At 37.7% G+C, this 25,327-nt stretch overlaps 2 protein-coding genes across 3 annotated transcripts in view; both read left to right on the top strand.

The window, feature by feature from the left end:
* The first annotated feature begins 5,887 nt into the window (after positions 1–5,887).
* On the top strand, positions 5,888–19,376 carry ero1a (endoplasmic reticulum oxidoreductase 1 alpha). Its single transcript, XM_029426213.1, has 17 exons — positions 5,888–6,020; positions 6,743–6,839; positions 9,253–9,340; positions 10,540–10,659; positions 10,826–10,909; positions 11,002–11,037; positions 12,139–12,215; positions 12,354–12,427; positions 13,178–13,298; positions 13,872–13,933; positions 14,015–14,041; positions 14,143–14,235; positions 15,235–15,481; positions 17,221–17,290; positions 18,225–18,311; positions 18,455–18,591; positions 18,718–19,376. The coding sequence occupies exons 3-17, from the start codon at positions 9,272–9,274 to the stop codon at positions 18,776–18,778; spliced, it is 1,365 nt and encodes a 454-aa protein (XP_029282073.1). The 5' UTR covers positions 5,888–6,020; positions 6,743–6,839; positions 9,253–9,271; the 3' UTR covers positions 18,779–19,376.
* An 800-nt stretch (positions 19,377–20,176) lies between these two features.
* pacsin3 (protein kinase C and casein kinase substrate in neurons 3) overlaps positions 20,177–25,327 on the top strand; it is a 33,657-nt gene continuing 28,506 nt past the window's right edge. For both annotated transcript variants that reach the window (XM_029426483.1, XM_029426474.1), the window contains exon 1: positions 20,177–20,571. The gene's annotated coding sequence lies outside the window, so the exon portion shown is untranslated. The remainder of the gene's footprint in view (positions 20,572–25,327) is intronic.

Below are 25,327 nucleotides of genomic sequence, written 5' to 3'. Positions count from 1 at the left end.
ACAGCCGTGCTGGCCAGGTCCACACCACACCACACAAAAATAAAGTTAGTCATTCAGAACACCAGGCCCACTGTCCTGTCCTAACCCCACCCCTTGCACCACCCTACACCCTGTGTGTGTGTGTGTGTGTGGTGTGTGTGTGTGTGTGTTTCGTCCTTCAGACAGCACTCTGCTTCATGTCCTCTCAACTTGATCTGATATTGTCCCTCTTGGGATTGTCTCAAAAGAAGTTTTGTTCTCCTTAAGGGGGGGACAGGAAGTTACATTCCCAAATAACTAAGACTGAAATGCTGGAGGCTACAGATTACTCCTGTCAGAAATCCCAGAAGAAAACCAGGAAATAAATGTTCATGCTGTGGTTCGACTTTCAACAAAAGTATATTCTGTGAGGTGATTTGGTAAGGATGATTATAAATCTCCCTGGTTGACTTTGGGTAAAGTCTGAATTACACATCTGAACTGAAATGCTTAAAAGCAAGCAAATTACTCACGGGAGTGACAAACTGACAACCTAAATATAGCATGAAAAACTACAATAAAAATAATTCCTGCATGATGTTACTCTGCCTTTCAGTGAGATAATGACACCATTTACTGTAATTGCATCTCAAGTCGCAAAAAAAAAAAAAATTTGCATCACTCGTTGGGTCCCAAAACAAGGCCGGCTCTCAGCCGCTGAGAAAAGTAGGTCACTGAGGATTCCATTCATTTGTACAGCGCTTTCCAAATAGTTGCGCTTTTCCACTCAGCTCAAGACTTCCAGCTGCATGTTAACCCTTGAACAGCCTGCAGGTTCCATTTCTGCACTCCTTACCTATCAGTTAGTAGACGAACAATTGTGCATGAAGGGCTCATGGTCGGAGAAAAGCAGATTTGTGGTTCTGCTCCTAAACAGACTGAGTTTATGGGGATTAGCAATTTGAAGCACCAAAAAAGTATCTTACATGTATTTTTAAATAGCTATTTTTAGACTTGCATTGCCAATAACGTTGGCTTTTTTTTTTTTTTAAATGGATCAAAATACAGGTTTTCAGTGTTTTTCTTATTCTTGAAAGTTTTTTGTTTTTATTATCAAGACTAACCACGCAGTAATACACACATAACTAATATGCTTTTAGGCATCCTTGTATCGCTGTGGTAAAAAATAAACTTCAAACTATAAAATACTCCATAATCAATACAAGATCAGTATCGGCCCAGTAAAACAGCAGACCAGTGTATCTGCCTTACTTGAGCACAAAAGCACTTAAACAACCTACCACAACATACCAGAGGGATCACGTAACCAGACAACGTTCTCAATCTCCCTCTTTTCAGCAGCACGTGTCCTGACGTTAAGTCTACAGCGCTGAAACAGGCCCACTGATTCCATCTCAGTTAGCTGAATCAGCGGACGAGAAGCGACCACAAGCTGATACAGGTGGGAGAAAACTCTAGGGCGTGGCCCAAAATGTAATCTGGGAGGTACAAAGGATAGAAGTCCATTAAAATTTCCTTAAGCATGATTCCACTGGGACAGAGCTTGTTGCACAGAATGTTTGTACTGAAATTACACAGCCATGCTTGTTGAAAATAGGGAAACGAGTGCTCTGGATGATACAAAAGTATCTTTGCTGGGGGAAACGTTTTTTTTATAATTGCCATGTAATTTAATCATTACAGTATGGTACGCTTGGTTGACTTGTGTATTAACAATATTTTAAAGTTTTGCAAGACTTTAAGCAACACAGCTCATTATCAGACAGATGTGATCATTTCCAAGGGATGAGCAAAACAGATGCTGCTCTGTATGGAATGACTACATTTACATGAACACCATTATCTCAATTACTGGAAGTAATGAGCTTCAGACAAAACTGAATATAACTTTATTACATGTTGTATGCTTTGTAACTGCATCTTAGGTACAGACTGGACAAAAAAGTTCAACGTGTTCCAACAAATGGAAATATTGAAAGGAAATCCAGGTGTGTTGACGTGTATGTGCTTACTGTGATTATGACCTTATCTGAATTGATCAGATTCAGGCATTAGGAAGAGAATCTTCTTGAGCTAGAACTTGAAATACTAATATTCATGTAATTGTAGTCAGTGATTGCAAACCATAAGGTTACCTCACATTGTATCCCTGACCTGATCACACAGAGAGAGCAGGCCGTCATCAATGGTCTGTTCAGAGGCACAAAGCTTGGACAGTGAATTTCTCAGTGATCTAATCTGGTCATTATGTTTGGTGAAATCCTTCCTACTGCGTCAGCTCATTCTTGACTGTACATTAACAAACAAAACCTGCCCTGATGCTAAACTACACTCATTTTAAGTCACTGAATCTTCTGAAAAATTATTCTGTTTGAGTTGTTTGTTTGGGAATAATCTGTCTTCAGCAAACATGATTTGTAGTAAAGCAAGATATGTGTAAACATTTACAAACTTGAAATTAGGGAATTTGGTTGGTCACAGAATGTGCACAAGAAAGTACAACAAAAATAAAGAAGCACTAGCATTACTTAGGCCTAATAACATAATAACATCACTTTCTGTATAAATGCTAATGTGTATCTACAATACATTTAACTTTAAGAAAACCACGATGTTAGTGTTAAATTAAGTATTATTAGGGTCAATTAAAACTAAATTATTAACATAATCAAGGTAATTATGACGATATACTGTAATGTTGGTTTCCGATGTTGCTGTCACGCCCCTCACTCACTCACCTCCATATCCACAGATATCCAACCTGTTCAGTGTACACGCACATTGTGCAAATCACCAAATACCAATCATAAGCTACAAGTGAAATTATTCTTTAACCTTTTTAATATGTTATTTTACGTAAACAACCAAAACTAGCCTTTTCCACCCACAAGCGCATTTCCTTCACGTTGCATTACCTAGACCAGGGGGTCTGCAACCCGCGGCTCAGGAGCCACATGCGGCTCTTTAACCTCTCTGTGGTGGCTCCCTGTAGCTTTGACAAAAACATGGAACTAAATGTTTATTTTTATGTATTTTTTAATGCACAGTGGACAATCTTTCAAAAGGAACACCTCTTATCTTGGAGTTTGAGATGATATTGTGACACTGACACAGGGGTGAAAACGGACATAATTAAATACAAACTGGCATATTTTTTCATGTTTACTCTTTTTAAGCTATTAGGCGTTTGTTTGTTTTTCAAAGTGGGTTACTTTTGTATTAATTTTATTTTTACATTGTATTTTCTTTGTTTTGTGTATTTTTATATTATATTAATTAAATATTTATTTGATTCAACAAATATGGGGAGGACTCAAATAGGCCTGCATAGTTCTGTGTATTTTTTTTTTTTTTTTCAAAGTAGGCCTAAACATGCCAGTGTATCTTTTACTTCTTCAAAAGAGTTTGGTGTTTTCCTTTTGTTAAAACAGGTAAAAATAGCAATACTATCTAAACCGTTTCCTTTATTGTCATTCTGTCATTTCATAAGTGCAACAAATATAGTATAACTATATATAACATTTATAAGCAGTGTTATCAAATATGTTTTGCGGCTCCAGACCAATCTTATTTGGTGGAAGATGGGGCAAAATGGCTCTTTTGATAGTAAAGGTTGCCGACCCCTGACCAAGACCATAAGTCAGAGTCTTGCTAGCTGGGAATGAAGATTCACACAGAATACAAGAGTGAATTATGACTGTGACTCAAGTACCAACACAAAGATCACAAGCAAATGTCTCTTTGACTCATATATGATGCACTGTATTCTGAACATAATAAGAAAAGAGATAAAAACCTGTTGTCTGGATGTAAGGAGACATCACCCCCCCTCCACCACCTCCTCCACATGTCTTCAATCTGCTTTGATCTCTCTGACAGTATGAACCAGCCTGACTTGGGAGGGGTCGATTAGGGAAACTTCACGTAGTGTGCTATGATGTCTCCGGCTTCATATATTAAACAATAACAAAGACCAGCCTGCATTAACTGCAGCCACTGCCCATTGTAAACCCTGATGGAAACTCTGTGTAATGTGTGAGTGTCACTGCAGGGCAGGGCCATTATGTCACCCCAGTGTAAGCCAGCAGATGTGTTACTGCATGCAGATGTTGCCATAGGTACACACAGACGCCTGCTCTTCATCGCGGCAGCAGCAGCACTTCTTTCTATTTTTCATGAGCCCAGTTGGTTGCTAGGGTTTTTGTTTCCATGGCCACGCTGCAGTCTGATGCAACAAATCCCAGCCAGAACCCCCCTTGGGTGCCTTGGCGTGATACCAACCCTGAGAGAGCTCCAGCGCTATAGGCAGGCACACTGACTGACTGACTGACTGACTGACAGCCAGCCACAGTACCAGCTGAGCTAACACTATACACGACCCCAACCTCCTTCCACAATCATTTACTGACTGGCTACGGTTCAGCGCAACACTTTGCTCAGTTTCATACCGTCAGTGATTCAGCTAGTTATTACTCTTGATGGATCTGCAGGAGTATTTTGGACAGTCCTTTGGGAAAAGATGCCCTTGAAAGCCCTCTGAATTTTTGAATGAGTGGGCAAAAGAAAAAACAAAACAAAACAAAAGAGTTGTACAATTTGCCTACTGTGTCTTTCTTTTTGATCAGAAAACAAATGATTAATAATCAATCTTAGACGAGTTTGTTTTACAAACTTGACCTCGACCTTGACCTCATAATAAGACCAACATGAGATAAATGCAGTCTGAGAAACAAATTAATAACTCTGGGCTGTCAATGCCTCTAAATAAATCTTAATCATGTCTTAGTGGATGATGTATCCGTTGACCGTGTCTGACCAGCTGGCTGTCCTACCTGGGTTGTTGGCCTCTCCCTCCAGGACCTGCAGTTCGGTGCACTCGGCGAGGGAGTGCTCCAGACAGAGCTGCAGGAAGCGGGCCTGGGTCCGGCTCACCCTCTTCAGGAGGGACAGCAGAGCCACCGTCTGCTCGCACTCATTCCACCCCTTGAACCAGCTGGCAAGCACGCCCACCTGATCGCGAAACATCATGGTCTGCGAGGCGGGGTGAAGGCGGGTTGACTGTGGTGGTGCCTGGCTGGGCTGAGAGGAGCAACCTACTTCCAAACTTTACACTGATGGTTTGAGGTAAAACTGATAGAGAACAATGGTGGTTTTATCAGCTGATTGTTGATGTTTCTATAAACTTGGGTCAGTCAGTTGGGAAGGTTCAGCTGAAGCACTGCGATGCCATTCTTAGCTCTGTTGGCGGCTGGGACAGCAGTCACTGTTAGGCGTTCTGGTGCCAAAATTTGTTTCGTCTGCAGCCAGTGCTGGATATATTCCTGCTGGAGGGGGTTTCTGCAACGTCTTCTCCTGTCTGATAATCTCCGTTGGTGGTTGGGGGGTGTGAGGATCTCTTCTAGCTAGGCATTAGGTGATATGAGCTGCTCTCTGCTGCTTAGTAGCTCCCAGAGGGATTGATATTTGATGACTCAGCTTTCTTCCAGCACACGCTGTGTCACATCAGCTTCAGCCTCACTGGCATTTTTCTTTAGGGAATCCCTGTCAAGCCTGCAGGAGGATGTTAGAAGTTAAGGGAGGAATGAAATAACATATTTATAACAGACAATGCTCTCTTGTGTCTCCTTGTACACGCCTCTCCCTCCCTTTCATACATATGCAATGACTTTTACAGTGCACGAGAGAAGACAGCCTCACTAGAAATGCGACAGTGTCCCTGTTGCTTCAGCCCTGCAGACTTTGTGCTGCTGCAATAGCAAGAAAAAAAAAACAGCCTTCAAAAACTCATACATGCATTTATAGGTCGCCTCCTCGCCATCGCCTTGCGCATAGGCTTGTGGCATTCACCGCCGAGACAAAAATAAATATTTTTCGTTTTTGGTATCCACCCATTCCTAAAAATACAGCTGTCGGTACTACTGGCGCTGCATCCCGGAATTTTCCAAAGGAAGGACGCCGGGTTACCGACGGCGGCCGTTGGCAGGGCTGTATGCTGCTGTAGAGACGTTAGCAGCAACTTCCGTCCGTTCTTTTAATGACAGGTTAGTCTTATAAAGCTGTATTTAAACCGAGGACTGCCTGTAGTGGTGAGTTTCAGCCAGAAGAGAAGAAACATCGAAGAGTAAGCTTGGAGCAGACTGAGCGTTAGCCGCTGTCTAAAACTGTCACTTTGCTTCATCAGCAAACAAGAATGACCGTTGGCGGATATGTGTGTGTGAGCAGTTTGTAAAAAGAATAAATAAAACCGTGCCTGTATACGCTTTTCTATCTAGAATTTTACCATGGCAGAACCGTGTAACTTTAACGTAAGTTAACGTTAGCAAAGTTTCAATTCCGAACACCGTTAGCAAAACGACTAAGATAAAGGACTATGAATTCCCACTAACCGTTGCCACTAATTCAAATGAGAAAGAGTTATCTAGTTAACGTTAACTAGTAAAATTGTGACATTTTAACATGAAGTTAAGTTCTGCTAGATAGCAAAGGTTACGTACGTTAGTAGTTTCTTTCTTGAATGAATACTGCAGCCGAAAAGGAGAGTGAACAATACAACGAAATCCTTTTTTTAAATTTTTTTTTTTTTTACTTCAACATTTTTTTAATTGTCGTAGAAACAGTTAACCGAGCTTGATGGTTCTTACCTCCTGGAGCAGTTTGCATTGTTGGGGGCGACAGGCTCAGCTTTTTTCGGGGAGCGGTGCCCCTTCACTCCGGGTCTGAGGGATTTGCCATCTTGACTAACTTTTCCTCTGTCTCTCCCCAGCAGACAGGCTGCTCTGCTCGGCTGCTCTGGTCTAAAGCACCACGGTCAAGATGGACGGAAGCTGTTCGTGACTTCCGGTTGAAGCTTTCAAAATAAAGTACTGCAGTGCGGCGAAGCCAAACAATTGTCCACAGACAATTTTCAATTGACTTACTTACTTAAATATAAAATAACAATAAGGTACAAATCTAAAATATCAGGAAGTCTCATTAACATCAAGATCTATTTTACAAGCGCATAACGAACAAAGTTCATATACAGTAACTTCATAACAACACAATTCAGTCAAACAAAGCAGTCATTACGTACACAGAAATACTAATTAAAATAAAAAAGTATTCACAATTTCAGTACAAGATACTTTAGAGACCCTTGGAGGAATGGAGAAAACAAATAACTTTATGAATAAAATCAGTAATGTGTTCTTACCATGAGAATTAAAATAAAGACAAGACTTGATAAAAACAAACTGCAAACAACAGGATATTCAGATTTAATTTTTACTACATTTATTAATACTAAATATTATTAACAAAAAAGCTACACAGCAGTATATAAAGTAATTGAAATTAAAATTACTCCCATTTACCAGTTGCAACATTAAAGTGACAATAATCTATCAATGATACTAATCCAATAGATAATGAATCAAATGAATGATCCACATTATTCTGAAATAGGCCATTCTGCATAATGAGTATTTTCAAAGATCTGAGTACTTCTTCCACCATCGTATTCTCACTATTTTGGTGTTGTATTGCGACCTCAAACAACTGTTTGACAAATACCACTGGCTATTATTTTGAAGGCAGGACCAGTCAACTTCCGGCTGCGTTTTGGCGGCCTTGACGCAGGAACTCTCGCGCGGCTCGTTTCCACATGCTAATCATTAACAGCGGAGCATTACGTCAGGGGCTTGGCAGCGCGAGGAAGCACCAAAATAGAGAGAGAGAGCGAGAGAGAGAGAGAGAGAGAGAGAGAGAGAGAGAGAGAGAGAGAGAGAGAGAGAGAGAGAGAGGGGGGGGGGGGGGGGGGGTCCAAACTACAAGAACGTTTAAGAAAAAGTAATAATTGAGTCCAAACAGAGATGAAAGATGAATGTTTAAACAACACTACTGAAATTAGCAGAGGCGGAAAGAACACTTTTAAGGTGATATAGACTACTTACTTTATAGGTATACTTCATTTCAGAGAGGACACAGTTTATTGCGTTTATTACACAGCTATAGTTACTGGGTTCTTTTGCGAATCATCATTTTAAATAAGAAAAAAACATATGATGAGTTTATAAATGTTATGAAGTGTAGAAGATTAAATAGAAGATAGATAGATAGATAGATAGATAGATAGATAGGTAGATAGATAGATAGATAGATAGATAGATAGATAGATAGATAGATAGATAGATAGATAGATAGATAGATAGATAGATAGATAGATAGATACTTTATTTATCCCAAGGGAAATTCAGGTACAGTGGAACACGATGTTTGAGGTAGCTAGCCTACATGTACTTTATGTGGATATTTTTCATTTTATGCTGAGGCAAATATTGTATTTCTTATTCTACTACTTTTATTTCAAAGATGTTGATTACTACTTTATTTTCAGATTAAAACAATTAATACAAAATATAATCAAGAAATAAATGATGAATAAAGGATATATTCCTCTAGAAGATTAACCTACTAAGACGTAGGTACAGTATATAGAGAAATTATAATTAGCTCCACCTTTACCAGCTGCAACATTAAAGTGATGTAGTATGTAAGTATTATCAGCAAAATTGTGCAGTAAAGTGTTCCCTGTTAGTGTTTATTATATGATGTTTCTGGATTAATATGACTGCTATAATATAATACACTATATAAGTGTCCTTGAGCTCCGCCGTATGGCTGACGAGTGGTATTACATTACAGAGGCTGCACATAAACACCTAAAAACATTTAGTCTACATTCTATTAAACAGGAGAAAAACTTTATTGAGTTTGGTTTGATAATCATCATGTTTGTGGACATACAAAAATACATACAAATAAAAACATTATATACAATTTCTTGCCGTGAAATAATGTCATATACCAGTCTGGAAAATAGCTATAGTTTGTTAACATTAAACATTACATTTAAGAATATATTTGTGGGTATTTTAATGTATATATTTGTATTTCATTGTATTATAGATAATGGAAAAAGTAGGCTATATTTTTGACATATAGGTTTCAGTCGAATTGTTTTGTGAGCGAACAGAAATAAACACTTTAAAACAAATAAGCCTAAATGCAGATTTCTGAGCAACATGTGTCTAAATGCAAACACATTGTGAGGATTAAAGTGCGTGTGATTAAAGCAGCTGATCATCCTGTCACGTATTACACGTAGCGGGGTTGAAATGAGGAAATACCAGGAAGCAAAACTTGACTTCAGCGCCTTTCACAGCCTCCACCCAGATTCTCCTGTTAAACTACAGAAGTTAAGCTTTCATCAACCATACATACAGTGTGGTGTAGTTTTCAGACGGAGGTCGTTATGAAGCTGGTGGTCCTCGTGCTCCTCCTCCAAGTGTCCGGGTCTGCAGACAGCAGGTGCTTCTGTCAGGTGAGCGACTGTGAAACCGCACAAACCTGCATATTTGTTTTTAAATCAGCATATTACATTTTCTGCTTGTAGTTCATGTTGTAATGTTACTTTCTACACTCTTCAATACACCGTGTTGGTTTTAAGACGTACACTTGCTAGAGCAATTGAAAGATACGTGTGTTGTTCCAAAACAGGTGCATGTAATAGCGGTAGTGAAAATTAACACTCAAGTACTGTACTTAACTACAATTCTGCCGTACTTGTAATTAACTTGAGTATTTTTATTTTACATTACTTTATACTGTATTTCTAATAACCTACCCAGCAGTATATAAAGCAGTTAAAAATAGCTCCACCTTTATCTGCTGCAACATTAAAGTGAAGTCAATAATTATAATCCCTAAATATGATTTACAGCATATGTTTGAATTGGGCTGTTCTGCATGATAAGAACTTTTACTTTTGGTACTTTAATAATATTTTAATGCTTATACTTTACTTTTGTACTTTTAATTAAGATAATGAATGCAGAACTTTTACTTGTAATAGAGTATTTATACTGCAGTATCGATACTTTCATTAAAGTAAAATATCTGAGTACTTCTTGTGAGATAATTAATGTGAAAGAAGAAGAAAAAACAAAGTTCTAATACACAAGTACTGTGTATATATATATATATATATATATATATATATATATATATATATATATATATATATATATATATATATATATATATATATATTCTTTATTTTTTTCTTTAAAATAAATGTTTCTTTAATCTTTGATTGTAGTGAAATATCGGATCATTTGATCTTTCAGTTATTTAAATTAATCAATCTGAAAAGTATAGAGGTGGAAACTCCCTCTAACCACTCATAGATGTTTGAGACGTGACAAAGGGGCCAAACTAGACCACCCAATGCTTTAATCTTTAAACATGTCCTGTATTTTATAACATGATGTTTCTTTTATTGTAATAAAATGTACTTAATTTGAAAAGTAACTATAGCTTGCATTTTCCTCAACAGCTCGTTACCAGTTGTTCAATAGACAGCGATCGTTCATTCAGTCAACCTTTATTTTAACTTGTAAATACATTTAGGTAGAGACCTCATTTACAATATAGACGAGTAAAAAAAAAAGTCAGATGTAAGTGAGATTTTTCTTTCTTTATTAGAAGATAAGAAGTTGTTTGTGTTTCCATCTAACGAAGGTCACAGGAGATCTGGATGACTGTACTTGTGATGTGGAGACCATCGATGGCTTTAACAACAACCAGCTTTTTCCCAAACTTAAAACTCTTCTGGAGTCGGACTATTTCAGGTTCTACAAGGTGAGGTGACCTGATGGACAACACACACACACACACACACACACACACACACACACACACACACACACACACACACACACACACACACACACACACACACACACACACACACACATATGCACAGACTAAGCTGTGTGTTGCTGAGTACTGTGTTGGGACTCCGCAGGTGAACCTGAATAAGGCGTGTCCCTTCTGGACGGTCACCAGTCACTGTGGTCTGAAGGACTGCGCTGTGAAGCCCTGCTCTCCTGTGAGTTCCCCCTCTCATCTCATCTACCTGCTGTAAACAAAACACTCACCTGTGTTCACATCAGATTCACTTAAACTTGTGTGTGCCCACAGAACGAAGTGCCAGAGGGGATCAGATCCCACAACAAGGTGAGTCAGTCAGTGGCTGTTTGGGTCCGTTAACCAGAGGATTCCTCAGTGAGGACTTTTTGAGTTCTGTGTTTTGGGGGTTATTTTCATACATTTTGGGATTCTAACTGCAAATATTGCGGTTTTTATGCAAACTATTTGGGATTTATAGAAGGTAACGGAGGTAAGGAACATTTCAGACACAAAGCAATTCAAAGTGCTTTACGTAAGCATAAATAAATCATTCATAAAAGAGAGAGAAAATAAATAATAATTGCATTAATAATAATAATAATAATAATATTAGCAACATTAGAAATACAGTAGATTTAAAGGATTCAAGAGGTGCAGAAGTATAATAATATAACATCTTTAAATTACTTTGGAAAAAGCAGTGGAAGGAGGTAATATTATAACACATTATTGGGATTATTGGGACTATTGGGATCATTTTTGGATTATGAGCAAATTACACGTTTTTATGAATTAAATTTAAAGATTATAACAAGTAACAAATTAAAGTTACTTTTATTGTCTCCCATAGGAGAAACATGTCTTGGATTAAGGGAATTGCTGCATCAAAACCAAACATCCCAAATAAAAAACATTAAATAAGTGTGCAAACATTAGCCTAAAACAATCAAGAACGCAAGAACTCTGTTAAAAAAACAGAAGAAATACAAAGTTATACCTCTGACAACATGCACACCTAAGTACATGCATTACCAACAAACACACCATTAGTATGCTACCTCCCTACCCTTCTATCTACCCTCCAAGAGTTGCCCTTTAATATGTTTAGACACATGACCGGGCTCAGATAAAATCTAGATGAGAGTAACATTTGTGATTTGTGGGCACTGTAAAAATACTTTAGGATTGAAAAAAATGAGATAATTCCGGCACTTTAGGATTGTGAAAAGTACTTTGGACTGCATGCAATCATTGAAAGAATTGTTCAATAACTGATTAATGCTTTGCACTTGATCACCTCATTAATACATATCATCATCTGTTTATCCATATCCTATTATAATGTGTCAGAAGAAGAGCCACGGTCTATCACAAGATGATTTTACGCCCTAAAGGAATTATTCATTTGAATCTATTGTTTGTGTTCAGTATTCAGCAGATGTATACGAGCAGCCCGTTGAGTGTGAGCAGGGGGAGAGTCTCGGCGCTGTAGATGTTTCTTTAAGGTGAGTCAAGATAATATAAGATCACTGTGCAAACATTAACGGCAATACACACTTGAGTGTAATATAAATGTAATACAATAATTGAGCCAAACAGACAAAGTTGCACCAACAGACTTTGGTTTGGTTTTTCACTTTCAGTGAGAAGACCCGAGAGGCTCTGCTCAACTGGAGCAAACACGACAACGAGGCAGAACACTTCTGCGTGGTTGACGGTACTTTCAATCCATCAGCTGAGCAACTGACTGAATGAGCAACAAAAAACTTTTTTGTATTTGATTAATTACACTGAACACCATGTCCCATATATACTGTAAAAGCATAGTTAACAACACATTAAAAACACAGACCTACTAGTTTATGTATTCCCACAAGTAATTTTCCTTTTTTTAGATTTCGGATCAGAATATATAATGGTTCTGGTAATTTTTTTTTTAAATAACTATTTAGGGAATTTTATGGTAGAACTTATGGAAATAACATAAAGACATACACATATAAATGGAGAGAACAGATGCTTTTGTAGGAAATGGGATGTTAAATGTACATAATATTTCAGGGAACACAATGTAAAGAAATCAGATTTTTTAGGGAACACAATTAACGAACTTCAAATGTTTTGGAAAGAATATTTAGAGAACATAATGTGGTATTTGTATGGAACATGATGGCAAGTTGATAAAATCATTAGGGAACAGAATTGAAAGAATATATATTTCCTTAATGATGATGATAAAATACACAACACTAACAAATGTATAATCTGTGGGTAATGAAATTAAACGCATATAAATTCCTTTCTATATATATTTCTTGACCTTGTTGGTTCATTATAACGCCACACAGGTTTCAGCTGGTAAATGTTCCTCCACCTTTTACTTTAGTTTTCTTTGGTTGGGATCACACTTGCCTGTCAAAGAGAAGTTGTTGTAGTTAAAGCTGACTGAATTGTTGCTGTTTCACAGACGAGAAGTCACCGGACTCCCAGTATGTGGACCTGCTGCTCAACCCGGAGCGCTTCACAGGCTACAGAGGACCAGAGGCCTGGCAAATCTGGAACAGCATCTATGAGGAGAACTGCTTCAAGTACACACTCACACTATAAAACAATAACAGCTCAGACCAGTGGATCATCTTTATGTTTAAATTTAATTACTTTTCAGATTACAGTTTTTCATCCCCTTCCTGTTCAGTGAAAACATGTACCTCCAGATGTATAGATTTTGAATTTTTGTGATACCCTAAAGGATGAAGTGTTGTTTCATCTTAAGATAAATAAATACATTTTAAATCCTCTTGGATCAGCTGGAAAATTAATCGTCACAAAGCTGAAAACAGGCTGTTTTTCTGAGAAACTCATGAAAAGTTGACTTCTTAGAGCTACGTGGTTCTTACATGACGGAGACAAAGCTACAGACATGTGATGATCTTATAGAATATGGTGCTTTGCTGTTGATTAAACTACCTAGCAGTATGTAAAGGAGTTAAAAGCACAACATTCAACATCTACAGCAGTAAAAAGCAACAGACACATTAATGCAGTTGTAATATTAATCCAGAAACATCATATATAAAAACACTGACAGGGAACATTTTACTGCACAATTACAACTTATACCTTTCACTACATCGTTCTCTCCTTTTACTTCTCCCTCACAGACCGTATACCATCAAGCGACCAGTAATTCCCAACCTGTTCCACAGCAGCCCAGGAAGTGAAGGTAAGAGGTCTTAACTCTTACATCAAACCATGATTTTCTTCATTTGTGTCTGACAACAACATTGTGTTCATTTATTGACAGCAAAGATCTTCTACAGCTGGCTGAAAGGTGAGCTGACGTTTCACTTAAAGAGAGAAAATCAGTTTTTTTGTCCATTGTTTTTATTTGGTCAACTCTCTCTTCTCTGTTTGTGTGTCCTTGTCTCTCAGGTGAGTGTGTAGAGAAGAGGGCTTTCTACCGGCTCATCTCTGGCCTCCATTCCAGCATCAACATACACCTGAGCGCTAGATACCTCTTGGATGGTGAGACACATTAACACTTTCAAAACCCTCTCTCACTCATTCAGTCATTTATTCTCCCCGGGTTAGGGTTATGAGGAAAAACATTAAGTCAATAGCTGGGAAAATAATAGAAAACCAAATGACCTGTACTATATCGACTCACATGGTAAATCAGCATTAATATACATTTCAACAGTGTTAATTGCGGTCTATATTTAAGTTGCTCCTAATGAAATTCAACACTTCCTGCTGATTTTTCATAATAAAATGCAACATTCCAGTGACAAGAAAGCAATATACTTGAATAGTAGGAGGCTATAAAATAAAAAATAGAAGCAGTAACAGTTAAAAAAGAGCTGCCCAAAAAATAAAATGATATTCTAATAAAGACGTGTTTCTAATAAAAGACCAAAATAAAGGTTAACTTTATTTGTGTCTTCAGCTGAGGTCAATTAACATTCTGCCTTCTATTTATCAATGTGTCACTTGTTCTCCTTTTGTAATTCTGGTAAGTGACAACAGTATAAATACAATAACAAACTGTGTTCTACCTTATATAATTGGTCTGAAAGCTTTTGTAAAACAATTTTATTGGCTAATAAGACCTTCTATTAAAGAAATAGTTAAATATTTTCCTTTTTTCTGATCGTTAGATGTGAAGATTGATACCACTCTTTATTTATCTTCACGATAAATGTGCAACTGGAGCCAGCAGCTGGTTAGCTTAGCTTAGCATAAAACATCTAGCCTGGTTCTGTCCAAAATGTACCTATCAGTACCTCTAAAGGTCACGATGGAACATGTAATATCTTGAGTTGTTAATCCATAAACAAACAGAAATAGAAAAGGTTATATCCAAACCAGATATAAAGTTGTGAATAAGTGTATTTCCCAAAGTGTGAAACGTATCCTAGCTGTCCTGTCTTGTTTCAGTAGCCAACAAACAACAGTGACCCTTAGCTGTGTTGTTGTTATTTACTGTTAACCAAACCTCTCAGTTCAACCCTTTCTGTTCTTCAGACAGCTGGTTTCAGAAGAAGTGGGGTCACAACGTATCCGAGTTCAGACAGCGTTTTGATTCGGAGCTGACTGCGGGAGAGGGGCCCAAGAGGCTCCGCAACCTCTACTTCCTGTTCCTGATCGAGCTGCGAGCGCTGGCCAAAGCTCTGCCCTTCTTCCAGCAGCCGTCCTTCCGGCTGTACACCGGCAGGCCGGAGGAGGACCGGAGACAAAAAGAGTTGCTGCTGCACATCCTGCAGCTGGCCCGGTCAGTCTGATACTTACACCAGAACTGGGCCCATATCTCTGGATTTAATTTAGTTAATGCTGTCAGTTTATGGGCTATAAGTAACGCTTAATATAAATACATGTTCAATATTTACTTTTCCCTTATAGCACACATAAAAGACAAAAAATTATTTCTGTATTTTATTCATATTAGTTTTGCAAGAAAATAAGAACAATAAAAACAAAATGCAATGATTTGCAAATCCGTTTCGACTTCCTGTATATTCATCTGAATAATCTACGAAGACAAGATATTTACTGTTCAAACTGACAAACCAAATTCACTCATTTTTAATTTGATGCCAGCAACACATTCAAAAACAGCTGGGACATGGGCATGTTTACCACTGTGTTACATCACCTTTCCTTTTCACAACACTCAAAGAGCGTTTGGGAACTGAGGACACTCATTGTTGAATCTTTGTAGGTGGAGTTCTTTCCCTTTCTTGCTTGATGTACGACTTCAGTTGCTCAACAGTCTGGAGTCTCCGTCGTCTTGCTTTGCGCTCCATAATGCGCCACACAGGTCTGGCCAGACCTGCAGGCAGGCCAGTCTAGTACCCACACTCTTTTACTACGAAGCCACGAGGTTGTAACACGGGCAGAATGGTGCTTGGCATTGTCCTACTATTCCTCTTTAGCCCGGAGGACACAAAGTCCATGATTTCCAAAAACAATTTGAAATGTGGACTCAGACCACAGCACACTTTTCTACTTTGCGTCAGTCCATCTCAGATGAACTCTGCTCCTGAGATGCTGGTGGCGTTTCTGGGTGTTGTTGATATATGGCTTTCGCTTTGCATGGTAGAGTTTTAACTTGCACTTGTAGATGTAGCGACGAACTGGATTAACTGACAATGGTTTTCCGAAGTGTTCCTGAGCCCATGTGGTAATATCCTTTACAGAATGATGTCGGTTTTTAATGCAGTGCCGCCTGAGGGATCGAAGGTCACGGACATTCAATGTTGGTTTTCGGCCTTGCCGCTTACGTGCAGAGATTTCTCCAGATTCTCTGACTCTTTTGATAATATTATGGACTGTAGATGATGAAAGTAATTGTACGTTACGTTGTTCTTAAACTGTTGAACTATTTGCTCACGCAGCTGTTCACAAAGTGGTGACCCTCACCCCATCCTTGCGTGTGAACGACTGAGCCTTTCGGGGGTGCTCCTTTTATACCCAATCATGACACTCACCTGTTTCCAATTAACCTGTTCACCTGGGGAATGTTGGAAAAAGGTGTTTTTTGAGCATTCCTCCACTTCCCCAGTCTTTTGTTGTCCCAGCTAGTTTGGAACGTGTTGCAGGCATCAAATTCAAAATGAGTGAATATTTGCAAAGAAACATAAAATGTCTCAGTTTGAACATTAAATATCTTGTCTTTGTAGTGTATTCAATTGAATAAGGATTAGCAAATCATTGTATTCTGTTTTTATTTACGTTTTAACGTCCCAACGTCATTGGAATTGGGGTTTGTATATTATATTTCCAGTTTAAGATGAGATAAGCCTTTATTGATCTCCAGAGGGGAAGACATTTGATTAATTAGGTTATTTAGGATTCAGCACCGCAAGGCGGAAATATAGAGAGTGTAAAATTAATCATAAGTTGTATGAAATTAGAATAATAAATAGAAGTAACACTTCTCATGAGTGTAGCTTCTGGTGCTGTTATCTTATTTATTGTATAACTCAGTTTGTTGTGACTTTCCTCTTCCAGATCTTTCCCTCTGCACTTTAATGAGACGTCTCTGTTTGCTGGGGATGAAAAGGAAGCAGCCAAGCTGAAGGTCAGCAACCATTTCAAACTCTGTAAACTGTAGGAATAAAATAATGGGCAGTTTGATGACTTCTTATTTAAATGAAAACACTACTGAATGTATCAAGCCAGAATAAGTCACATATGTTATGACATGGACAGCAGGCTTTTGGGTACATGACAAGGCCATTTAAGATCATATTAATGAATATGAGAATCCTCGTGTGCCTTTTTACACTAAACATAAGAGATAACTAACTAAAGGACAAGTTGACCCTCTAATTTAAATGTAGTCTTTATCTACATAACATGCTGTAATTGAAACTCTTCTTAAGTTTGTACTGAAGTTAAAAACACAGTGCCTCTTCAACCTCCTCCCAAATACTGACACTTTCTTTCTACTTGATACTTTCTTTTTACAGCAACAAGAAATATGCATAAAATATTCAACAGATTTGTAAAAACTATATAAATGAAATAAAATAAAAGGCCCTGGTTGCAGAATTGATCAGTGACGTGTTTTGGAGCCTGTAATTATAATAAATAACAATAATAAAAAGTCTGATAGATATTGAGCAGTTGAGAAAAATATAATATCTTCATTGCTTCGATTTGTAAAAGATTTGTTGACAAAAAACATTAATAATATGTTGTTGTTGCATTCAATGTCATTATGTTGTTGATGTTCATATATTCTTTTGTTTTGTTTGTATATTTTCTTTTTTTCTTCTTTTACAATATGTGCTTAAATATTATCAAAAACACACGAGAGTAATGAACTGAAAGGTCTTTGTTGTAAAAATTGAATTATTTGTGTAACACTCTTAATAAAAACTATAAATAGCAAAAAAAGAGACAAACTACGCTCGGGTCTAACATCTTTTTCTTTTGTTATAAACCAGTTTTATCATAACATTTAACATCATTATTTGGCCATCAACGTGACACGAGTATGTTTTCTTCAGGAGGACATCAGACTGGCCTTCTTCAACATCTCCAGGATCATGGACTGTGTGGGCTGCTTCAAGTGTCGACTGTGGGGGAAACTGCAGGCAAGTCACTTTTTACAACATGTGATTATACTGAACAATGATGTTCAGTATAATCTGTGGGTAAATGTTAAATAATGCAGTTAAACCCATATATGTATTGTATTGTATTCTGATTTTCTGCTTTGTCTCTCTCTCGTCATCAGACTCAGGGATTAGGAACATCACTAAAGATTTTGTTTTCAGAGCGGCAGATTGAGGCTCTGCCCACGTCCAGCGTCCAGCGACCCAGTTTCCAGCTCAGCCGACAGGAGATTGTCTCCCTGCTCAACGCCTTTGGAAGGTTTTTTGGCATCAAATGTTCATATTATATCCTCGAAGTAAACTGGAGTTAATGGCAGTGGGAATATATTGGCCAACATTCACATTTCTGTTACTGTTTTCTTTGTATAACACAAATGTTTTACAGGATTTCCACAAGCATCAGAGAGCTGAAGAACTTCAGGTCGCTGTTAGCAGAGGAGCGGTGACGCTGTGAAGATCATCTCTTCTGCCTCAATCATGTGGAAATGTTATCGCAGTTTAACATGAAGAAAGATCCGCTTTCATTAGCGGCTGTGCTGGAATTCAGATATTTTACTTAAGTAAACATAGAAATACTACAGTGTAGAAATACTCTGTTACAAGTGAAAGTACAAAATGATTTGCATTCAAACTTAAAGTCCACCACTGCTGAGTGGCAACTCTGAATTAATTTTTCTGGAAAGAATTAAGAGAATGAAACTGAAATACGAAGTTTTGACACGTTACACTTCCTGTAACATTTGACATTTTATTATTATATTATGTGGTTTAATGTATTTTGTTGAGTGAAACTGTAATAATTCTAGTTATCAGGAGAGACTAAAAGTATAATGTAATAGTTTTTATATGAAAATGAGCAATATTACAGTTCAGTTGCAGTGTTTTTGTGATTACGCTGGTGTCCTGTGGATGGCGCTGTTTGTAAAGCAACTAATTTTGTTGAAAAATACAAGATCTAATTAATTGGGAAAGTCTCAATTAATGTAAACAAGAAACATATGACGTGTGTGAAGAACTGTAAAGGAATTAAAAAATATGTTTTTTATTAAATGTTCCGACTTTTATTCCCCTTTTATTTTTTGTATTTTTTTTCAATCATTTTCATAAGACCATGACCTATTAACGCGGGCGTGTGTGTGTGTGTGTGTGTGTGTGTGTGTGTGTGTGTGTGTGTGTGTGTGTGTGTGTGTGTGTGTACATTGACCCAGTTCTATCAGTAGGTCTGTGTTAATGGTGCCTTCAAGTACACCTCGAAAACTCAAACCCCCCAAGTTTAGTTTATTCTTTAGTCAACATTTTTTTTCACAAACAATACTGAAACTTGTTGTCTGTGTACTTGTGGTGAATTTGAGATTTGTTTTAGCACAGACCGCAGACCCCAAAACATTTATTTCAATTAATATAATAAAACATTTTGTTGTTGTTTGCTGTAGATAACTGGCCAATCTGAACTGTACTTTGTTTGGAGTATTATATAGGTATTTGTTATATTTGCAATCCAATTTATATTAGAATCATAATGTGAGTTGGTTTGTATAATAAATGTATATCTAAATAGTATTACAGGTTATTTAGCAGCATTACAGTGAACTAACTACAGGAACAGTCTCAATACTTTTAACCCCTCTATGCATGGAGGTGAAGGTCAATGTTTAAAACGTCTTTTTTTATACAATTTATTAGAAAGTTTATTTATGCATTCAGTTAACTCATTAAATACAGTAATGAACATGTGAGGAGGATGGAGGTGTTCCCATCCTCCAGTGTCGGTTTCCCCGACAGTCTGTAAAGCAGCATAAAGCCGTGCTGCAGACAGTGAAGGGTTAACCTGTGTAAGAGGATGAATGGATATTGTGGTGAGCAGCATCTGATTACACACAGACACCAGTAGGCATCGGAGGGGGAAGACACTCATTATCTGCCAGCAGAGACGGCTTCTCATTCCCCCCCGAAGAAGAAACACTTTTATTTTTTACATTTCACACAGGAAACTTTACTTTTTAACCGACAAGAGAAAAACAATATCTCGTGGAGAATTGTTCGGGTCTTCTCACCGTGTTAATGGCTGAGGGGGACCGACGGGCGACTGTGGAGTAAACTTGCGAGATGTCGCAGTTTGTGGAGGTTTAAAGAGGACGAACCGCTATATTTAAAAAAACCTTTTTACGGGATACACTTCAAGAGAGGCGGCCAGACTCCGGGATATTGTTGTGTGTTGCTCCAGGTCGGAGAGAAACAGGTAAGAGACTTTACCTGTCTGCAGCCAGCACATGTTGACACTCAGCGGTCATACTATCCTGTTTTAGCCTATATTCATTTATTGATTACTGCGTAGACGATGTGACATCAGTACTTTTACCAACCGCACTGTGTTTTATACACCGAGCAATTTATCTAAAACTGACAAGTACTGTCAGTCCGCACCTAAACTAACGTTATCTTACGGCTCGTGCTTTGCAGTGAGGAAAAGTAACGAAGTAACGTTACATTTGCTGAAAGTACCCTACTGTAACCTACTTAACTAGCCTACAATGTAAAGGTACTTTTCACAGTATTTCCATTTCCCGGTACTTTCTACTTCTATTCTGCAATTCAGAGGCACATATTGTAGCCTAGTTTTTATGCTACTGCACGTATTTGACATTTAAGTTACTAGATACTTTTTAAATAGGAAAACATGACATGCTTATGTGATATAATGCATTAGGCTTACTGTACTACTTCTATAACTAGTAGCCTACCACAGTTAAGTAAGTGTCCTACTTACAGGAACTGTGTACATAAGTAGGCTACAATTCCGAGGTACTTGTACTTTACATGAGTATTTCACGTTATACTTCTAATCTACTAAAGAAGCTAAATATTGTACTTTTAGTCCATTAACTTCACGGAATTGATGCATTTAGTTACTTGCAGATTTAGATTAATAATAATACAATCAACAAATCAATTATGATGTAATATTATAAACAAAAACTTTATTGATCCAGGGGGAAATCACAAGCTACCCGGCAGATACAAGTATATAAAGTAGTTTAAATGATCTCCGCCTTTACCAGCTGCATCATTAAAGCATCAATAATGATAATCCTGTAATATAATATACATATTGAAATGTGCCTTACTGTATGGGGAGTTCTTTCACTTTGAATACGTTACTTGACTTGAAACAGAGTATTTCTACAATGTAGTATTGCTACCTTTGCTTAAGTACAAGATCTGAGTACTTCTTCCCCCTCTGATGCATTGTTAGATTATTCTCAGCAAAATTATAAAAGGTTAAAACAAAATATAGGAATGATAGAGTAACAACACATGTAGTGGCAGATTAAAAAAAGCTAAGAGGCTTATAATGTGGCTCCCTTTTGTGAAATAAACATCATATTTACAAACAACAATGTGCAAATCCAATACTGCATTACTGTTATAGATGTACATTTCAAATAAAAAGATAGCAATTACGACTAAACACATTGAAAATAAAATAAAAGCTGCGGGGAAAGTGTTCAAAAATAGTGATTATTGACTTTCAGATGGACAGAACAAAGTGGACATCTCAATTTTTCTTGAGAATGCAGGTTAAAGCTGATAAAGTAAATCATAAGTGTTTTTGAAATAGAGATGTCGACTATAAACTAAACAGACTGAAGTTCATTCAGCTTATATAGTTAAACGTTGAGCTAAAAGAGGCAGAAAAGCGTCAGTTACAGAGTTGTTTGATAATTCTGTAAGTGACCTTTCCTCATAACAGTGTCACGTGATTACATTTATATTAGATAAAAAAGACTTTGCAAGTTTAAGGTTTGAAGTCACCATACCTATGTATTTTCCACTTTCCCTCATAAACATAATGGGAAATGTCACTGTCATTGTGGCCTTCAAGAATCCTACTGAAATGCGGTAACATCATTTAATGTTGTTTAATTAAGAAAACAATAGTAGGTGTCAAAGCAATGACATTTCTCATGACTTTTTCTTTGGAAAAGCAATCTGTTTTCAGACCTCAAACTTAAAAAAATTAGTTCAATAATGAATTGTGAACCTGACACCTCCATGAATGTAAAGAAAAACTACCTGAGGACAATGTGTTTCATGCTTTACGTTTAGTTGAGAAAGGAATTCTTTACCACTAAAGGTTTCATCAGATGAGGCCAGCAGTCTGTTGTTGGCTAATAGAATAACATGTGGGGGAGTTTGGGAGTCCCTCACAAGCAACAGTATGATAATAGGATCCATGGAGGGGTGTGGCAGGCAGGCTGAAACTTTCCCCCGGCTTCAGTCTTCAAATCCTGCCAGGCAAGTGGAATTTCATGGAAACATGAAACATGTCAATGCAGAATGTGAACTTCCACTGAGTCCGTCAGCTCGTCTCTGCTTGGCTCACATATCTGCTCGTGCTTTTTAAAAAAAATGAAAACTTAAGAAAGTGACGCCTGGAGTCAAGTGCAGGGTAATGTTAATTTTTAGGTTTGATTTTTTAGCACCTCTTCAAAACGGTTTAAGATCTCAGCTGATTGGAGCAGACACCTTTTTAACAAAATAGGCTCCATATCAGTTTTATTATATCAGGGTTTTCTACTTTGTGATCATCTGTTAGTCAACAGTAGCACTGCATTGGTTAATTCCCATTAGGCAGGTAAGAGGGCTTAAGGACATGAAAAAGTACCTAAAATAATGTGAAGAATGTAAAAATATAGAGATTTGTATACTACTACTTCTACAACTTGAAGTCGATAAGAAGGAATAGATGTAATACGTTATTTTAAGATAAAAACAGAGCATAAAGAAACTAGAATGAAATGAATGAAAACAGTCCAACTTTCTTCGGCCACTAACATTTATTAAGTAGGGGTGTGACTAACGATTTCTTTCATTATCTTTCATCGATATAGAAAATGCTGATCATTTTCTATATCGATTAGTTAATCTATATAACAAAGATCACTTCTTCAAGTAGCTTTTTTTGTCTGACTACCAAAAAGATATTCAGCCTTCTATAACATGAAGGAAAAGCAACAAATCCATACGTTTGGAAAGCTGTAACTGTCAAATGTGTGTTTGAAAGATTACTTAAATCATTTATCAAATTAGCGGTCTATTAATTCGTTGATCGACTAATCGCTTCAGCTCTTCTTCTTTTTTGAAGAAACCAGCAGTAAGAACTTATTTGTTAAAGCTGTGTTTTTAGATATACGTCCTGGGTGTTCTGTGTTAAATTTACTAGAGAGCGAAGCTTCATGCAGTCACACTAGAGTCAAACGTGAACAGCAGGGGAAAACAGGTTCTGGGTTCATCTTTGCAACATGCAGCAGATTGTGACAAGCCAGCATCAGCCACCGTCCCGGTTGCGGAGCTCGTTGCAGAGCTCGTTGCGGAGCTCGTTGCAGAGCTAGGGGAGTTGGCATGGAGGCGGTTCTGGCATCCAACAACATGGCCTCACTGATGTGGTTCTGGTTAGAAATAAGCTGGGAGAACAGTTGTGTGTGTGTGTGTGTGTGTGTGTGTGTGTGTGTGTGTGTGTGTGTGTGTGTGTGTGTGTGTGTGTGTGAGAACAAGGCTGACTTGTCCTTTCCTTTCAGTCTGGTGTACTCTGCCTCTCTGTGATCTGCTTTCGTTTTGTTTTCTATCCTCGCCGCGCCCCTACCAGAGAGCTGTCACATGGTCTGTTAGACGCAGGAGAGCCTCGGGCTGTCAGACGTTACAGGAATGAGATCACCACATGGCTGGGAGTGTGAAATGTTGAATTAATCCCTTAAAAGACTTGCCATCATATTTGATTTACCACTTGGAATAAAAATGCCGCTGCATTGTTTCATGGAAATTAAAATGTTTTCACTGTAGATATCACAGGACTGTGAGAAATTATCTCTAATTATCATATGGATAATATTATAGGGAGATAAAGGCATTAATTGTTTTCAATTCAACTTTATGGCTTTAATGTATTAAGATCAGGAAAAAATTACATTTCAGCTTTATCATGATATTGCAACAACTAATATCTCTGACGATACATATAGTTTCTATGTAGTTGGCATTCAAGAAGTCAAGTCCAGGTTTTTTCTCTCTTCATTCAGTGTTTGACTGAACTGTGGAATAAACATTGAACACACAAATGAGACAATTTTTTACCCCCCAAAAGGTGATGACTAGTATAATTTTTATTTAATTGTCATATTGTATCATTTGAAGCCAGAATGCTGAATCCCCCTCATTTACAAACGATGTCCGCTGCAGTGAATGAAGCATTAACATGAATGAGTTTGCTCTGCTTTTGGTTTTCCTGCAACAGGCCTGTCTTTGTACAAAGCTTCATCTGCAGCTCTCACTGTTCTCTAATATCTAACCTGTCATGAAGCAGCTGGTACTGTATTAGGTTTTGCATTATTTGATGTTTATTACTAACCAATTGCATTAATTGTTTCTATAAAAAAAAAAAGATGGGTGGAGCTATCGGCAGTTATCCAATCATTATAAGGGGAGGCACTCAGAAAAGCATGAGGAATCCACGGGGATCATGTATTGTGTTAGCTGATGAGAAACTTTCAAATAACTCAAACTAAAAGTGGATCTTTTGATCCCACAAACATAACTTCAATATCTGAAAAAATACTTTATTTCAGTAGTTGTAAATATGATGTTTCTAATGAGTCTTTACAAGCTCAGAAAGCCTTCAAAAGTCTTTAGAAACAACATTATGTGTCTTTGAACACAATCAAAGGAATCTTAAAGTAATTCATAGTAAATTGGCCAATGCAAAAATCACTGGTATTTTCTTTTTCAAAAGCCTGACACTCCCTTCCCAGGCAGGTAATTTTAGAGGTGTGAGCTAACTGCTCTGACCTCTCATAGGGGCCCGCTGGTTTCATTATCCGTCCACTACAGGCTCAATGTGTGGCATTTCACCACGACCCCCAGAATGTGCCACCTTCCAGCCAGCACCGAGCCTTATAACGGGCGGCTCATCCAGCCCCGTCTGAAACTTGCTGGGATCT

This window comes from Cottoperca gobio, chromosome 3, assembly GCF_900634415.1.
Source record: "Cottoperca gobio chromosome 3, fCotGob3.1, whole genome shotgun sequence".
NCBI classification, from domain to species: domain Eukaryota; kingdom Metazoa; phylum Chordata; class Actinopteri; order Perciformes; family Bovichtidae; genus Cottoperca; species Cottoperca gobio.
The sequence above is the reverse complement of the archived record's forward strand: the minus strand, read 5'-3'. Positions and strand labels throughout refer to the sequence as shown.

Excerpts from the sequence above, each read along its gene's own strand:
- ero1a (XM_029426213.1), top strand. The coding sequence starts at position 9,272 with ATGAAGCTGGTGGTCCTCGTGCTCCTCCTCCAAGTGTCCGGGTCTGCA. Across the intron at positions 9,341-10,539 it reads ACAGCAGGTGCTTCTGTCAG|GTCACAGGAGATCTGGATGA; the intron begins GTGAGCGACTGT and ends CATCTAACGAAG. Across the intron at positions 18,312-18,454 it reads GACTGTGGGGGAAACTGCAG|ACTCAGGGATTAGGAACATC; the intron begins GCAAGTCACTTT and ends TCTCGTCATCAG.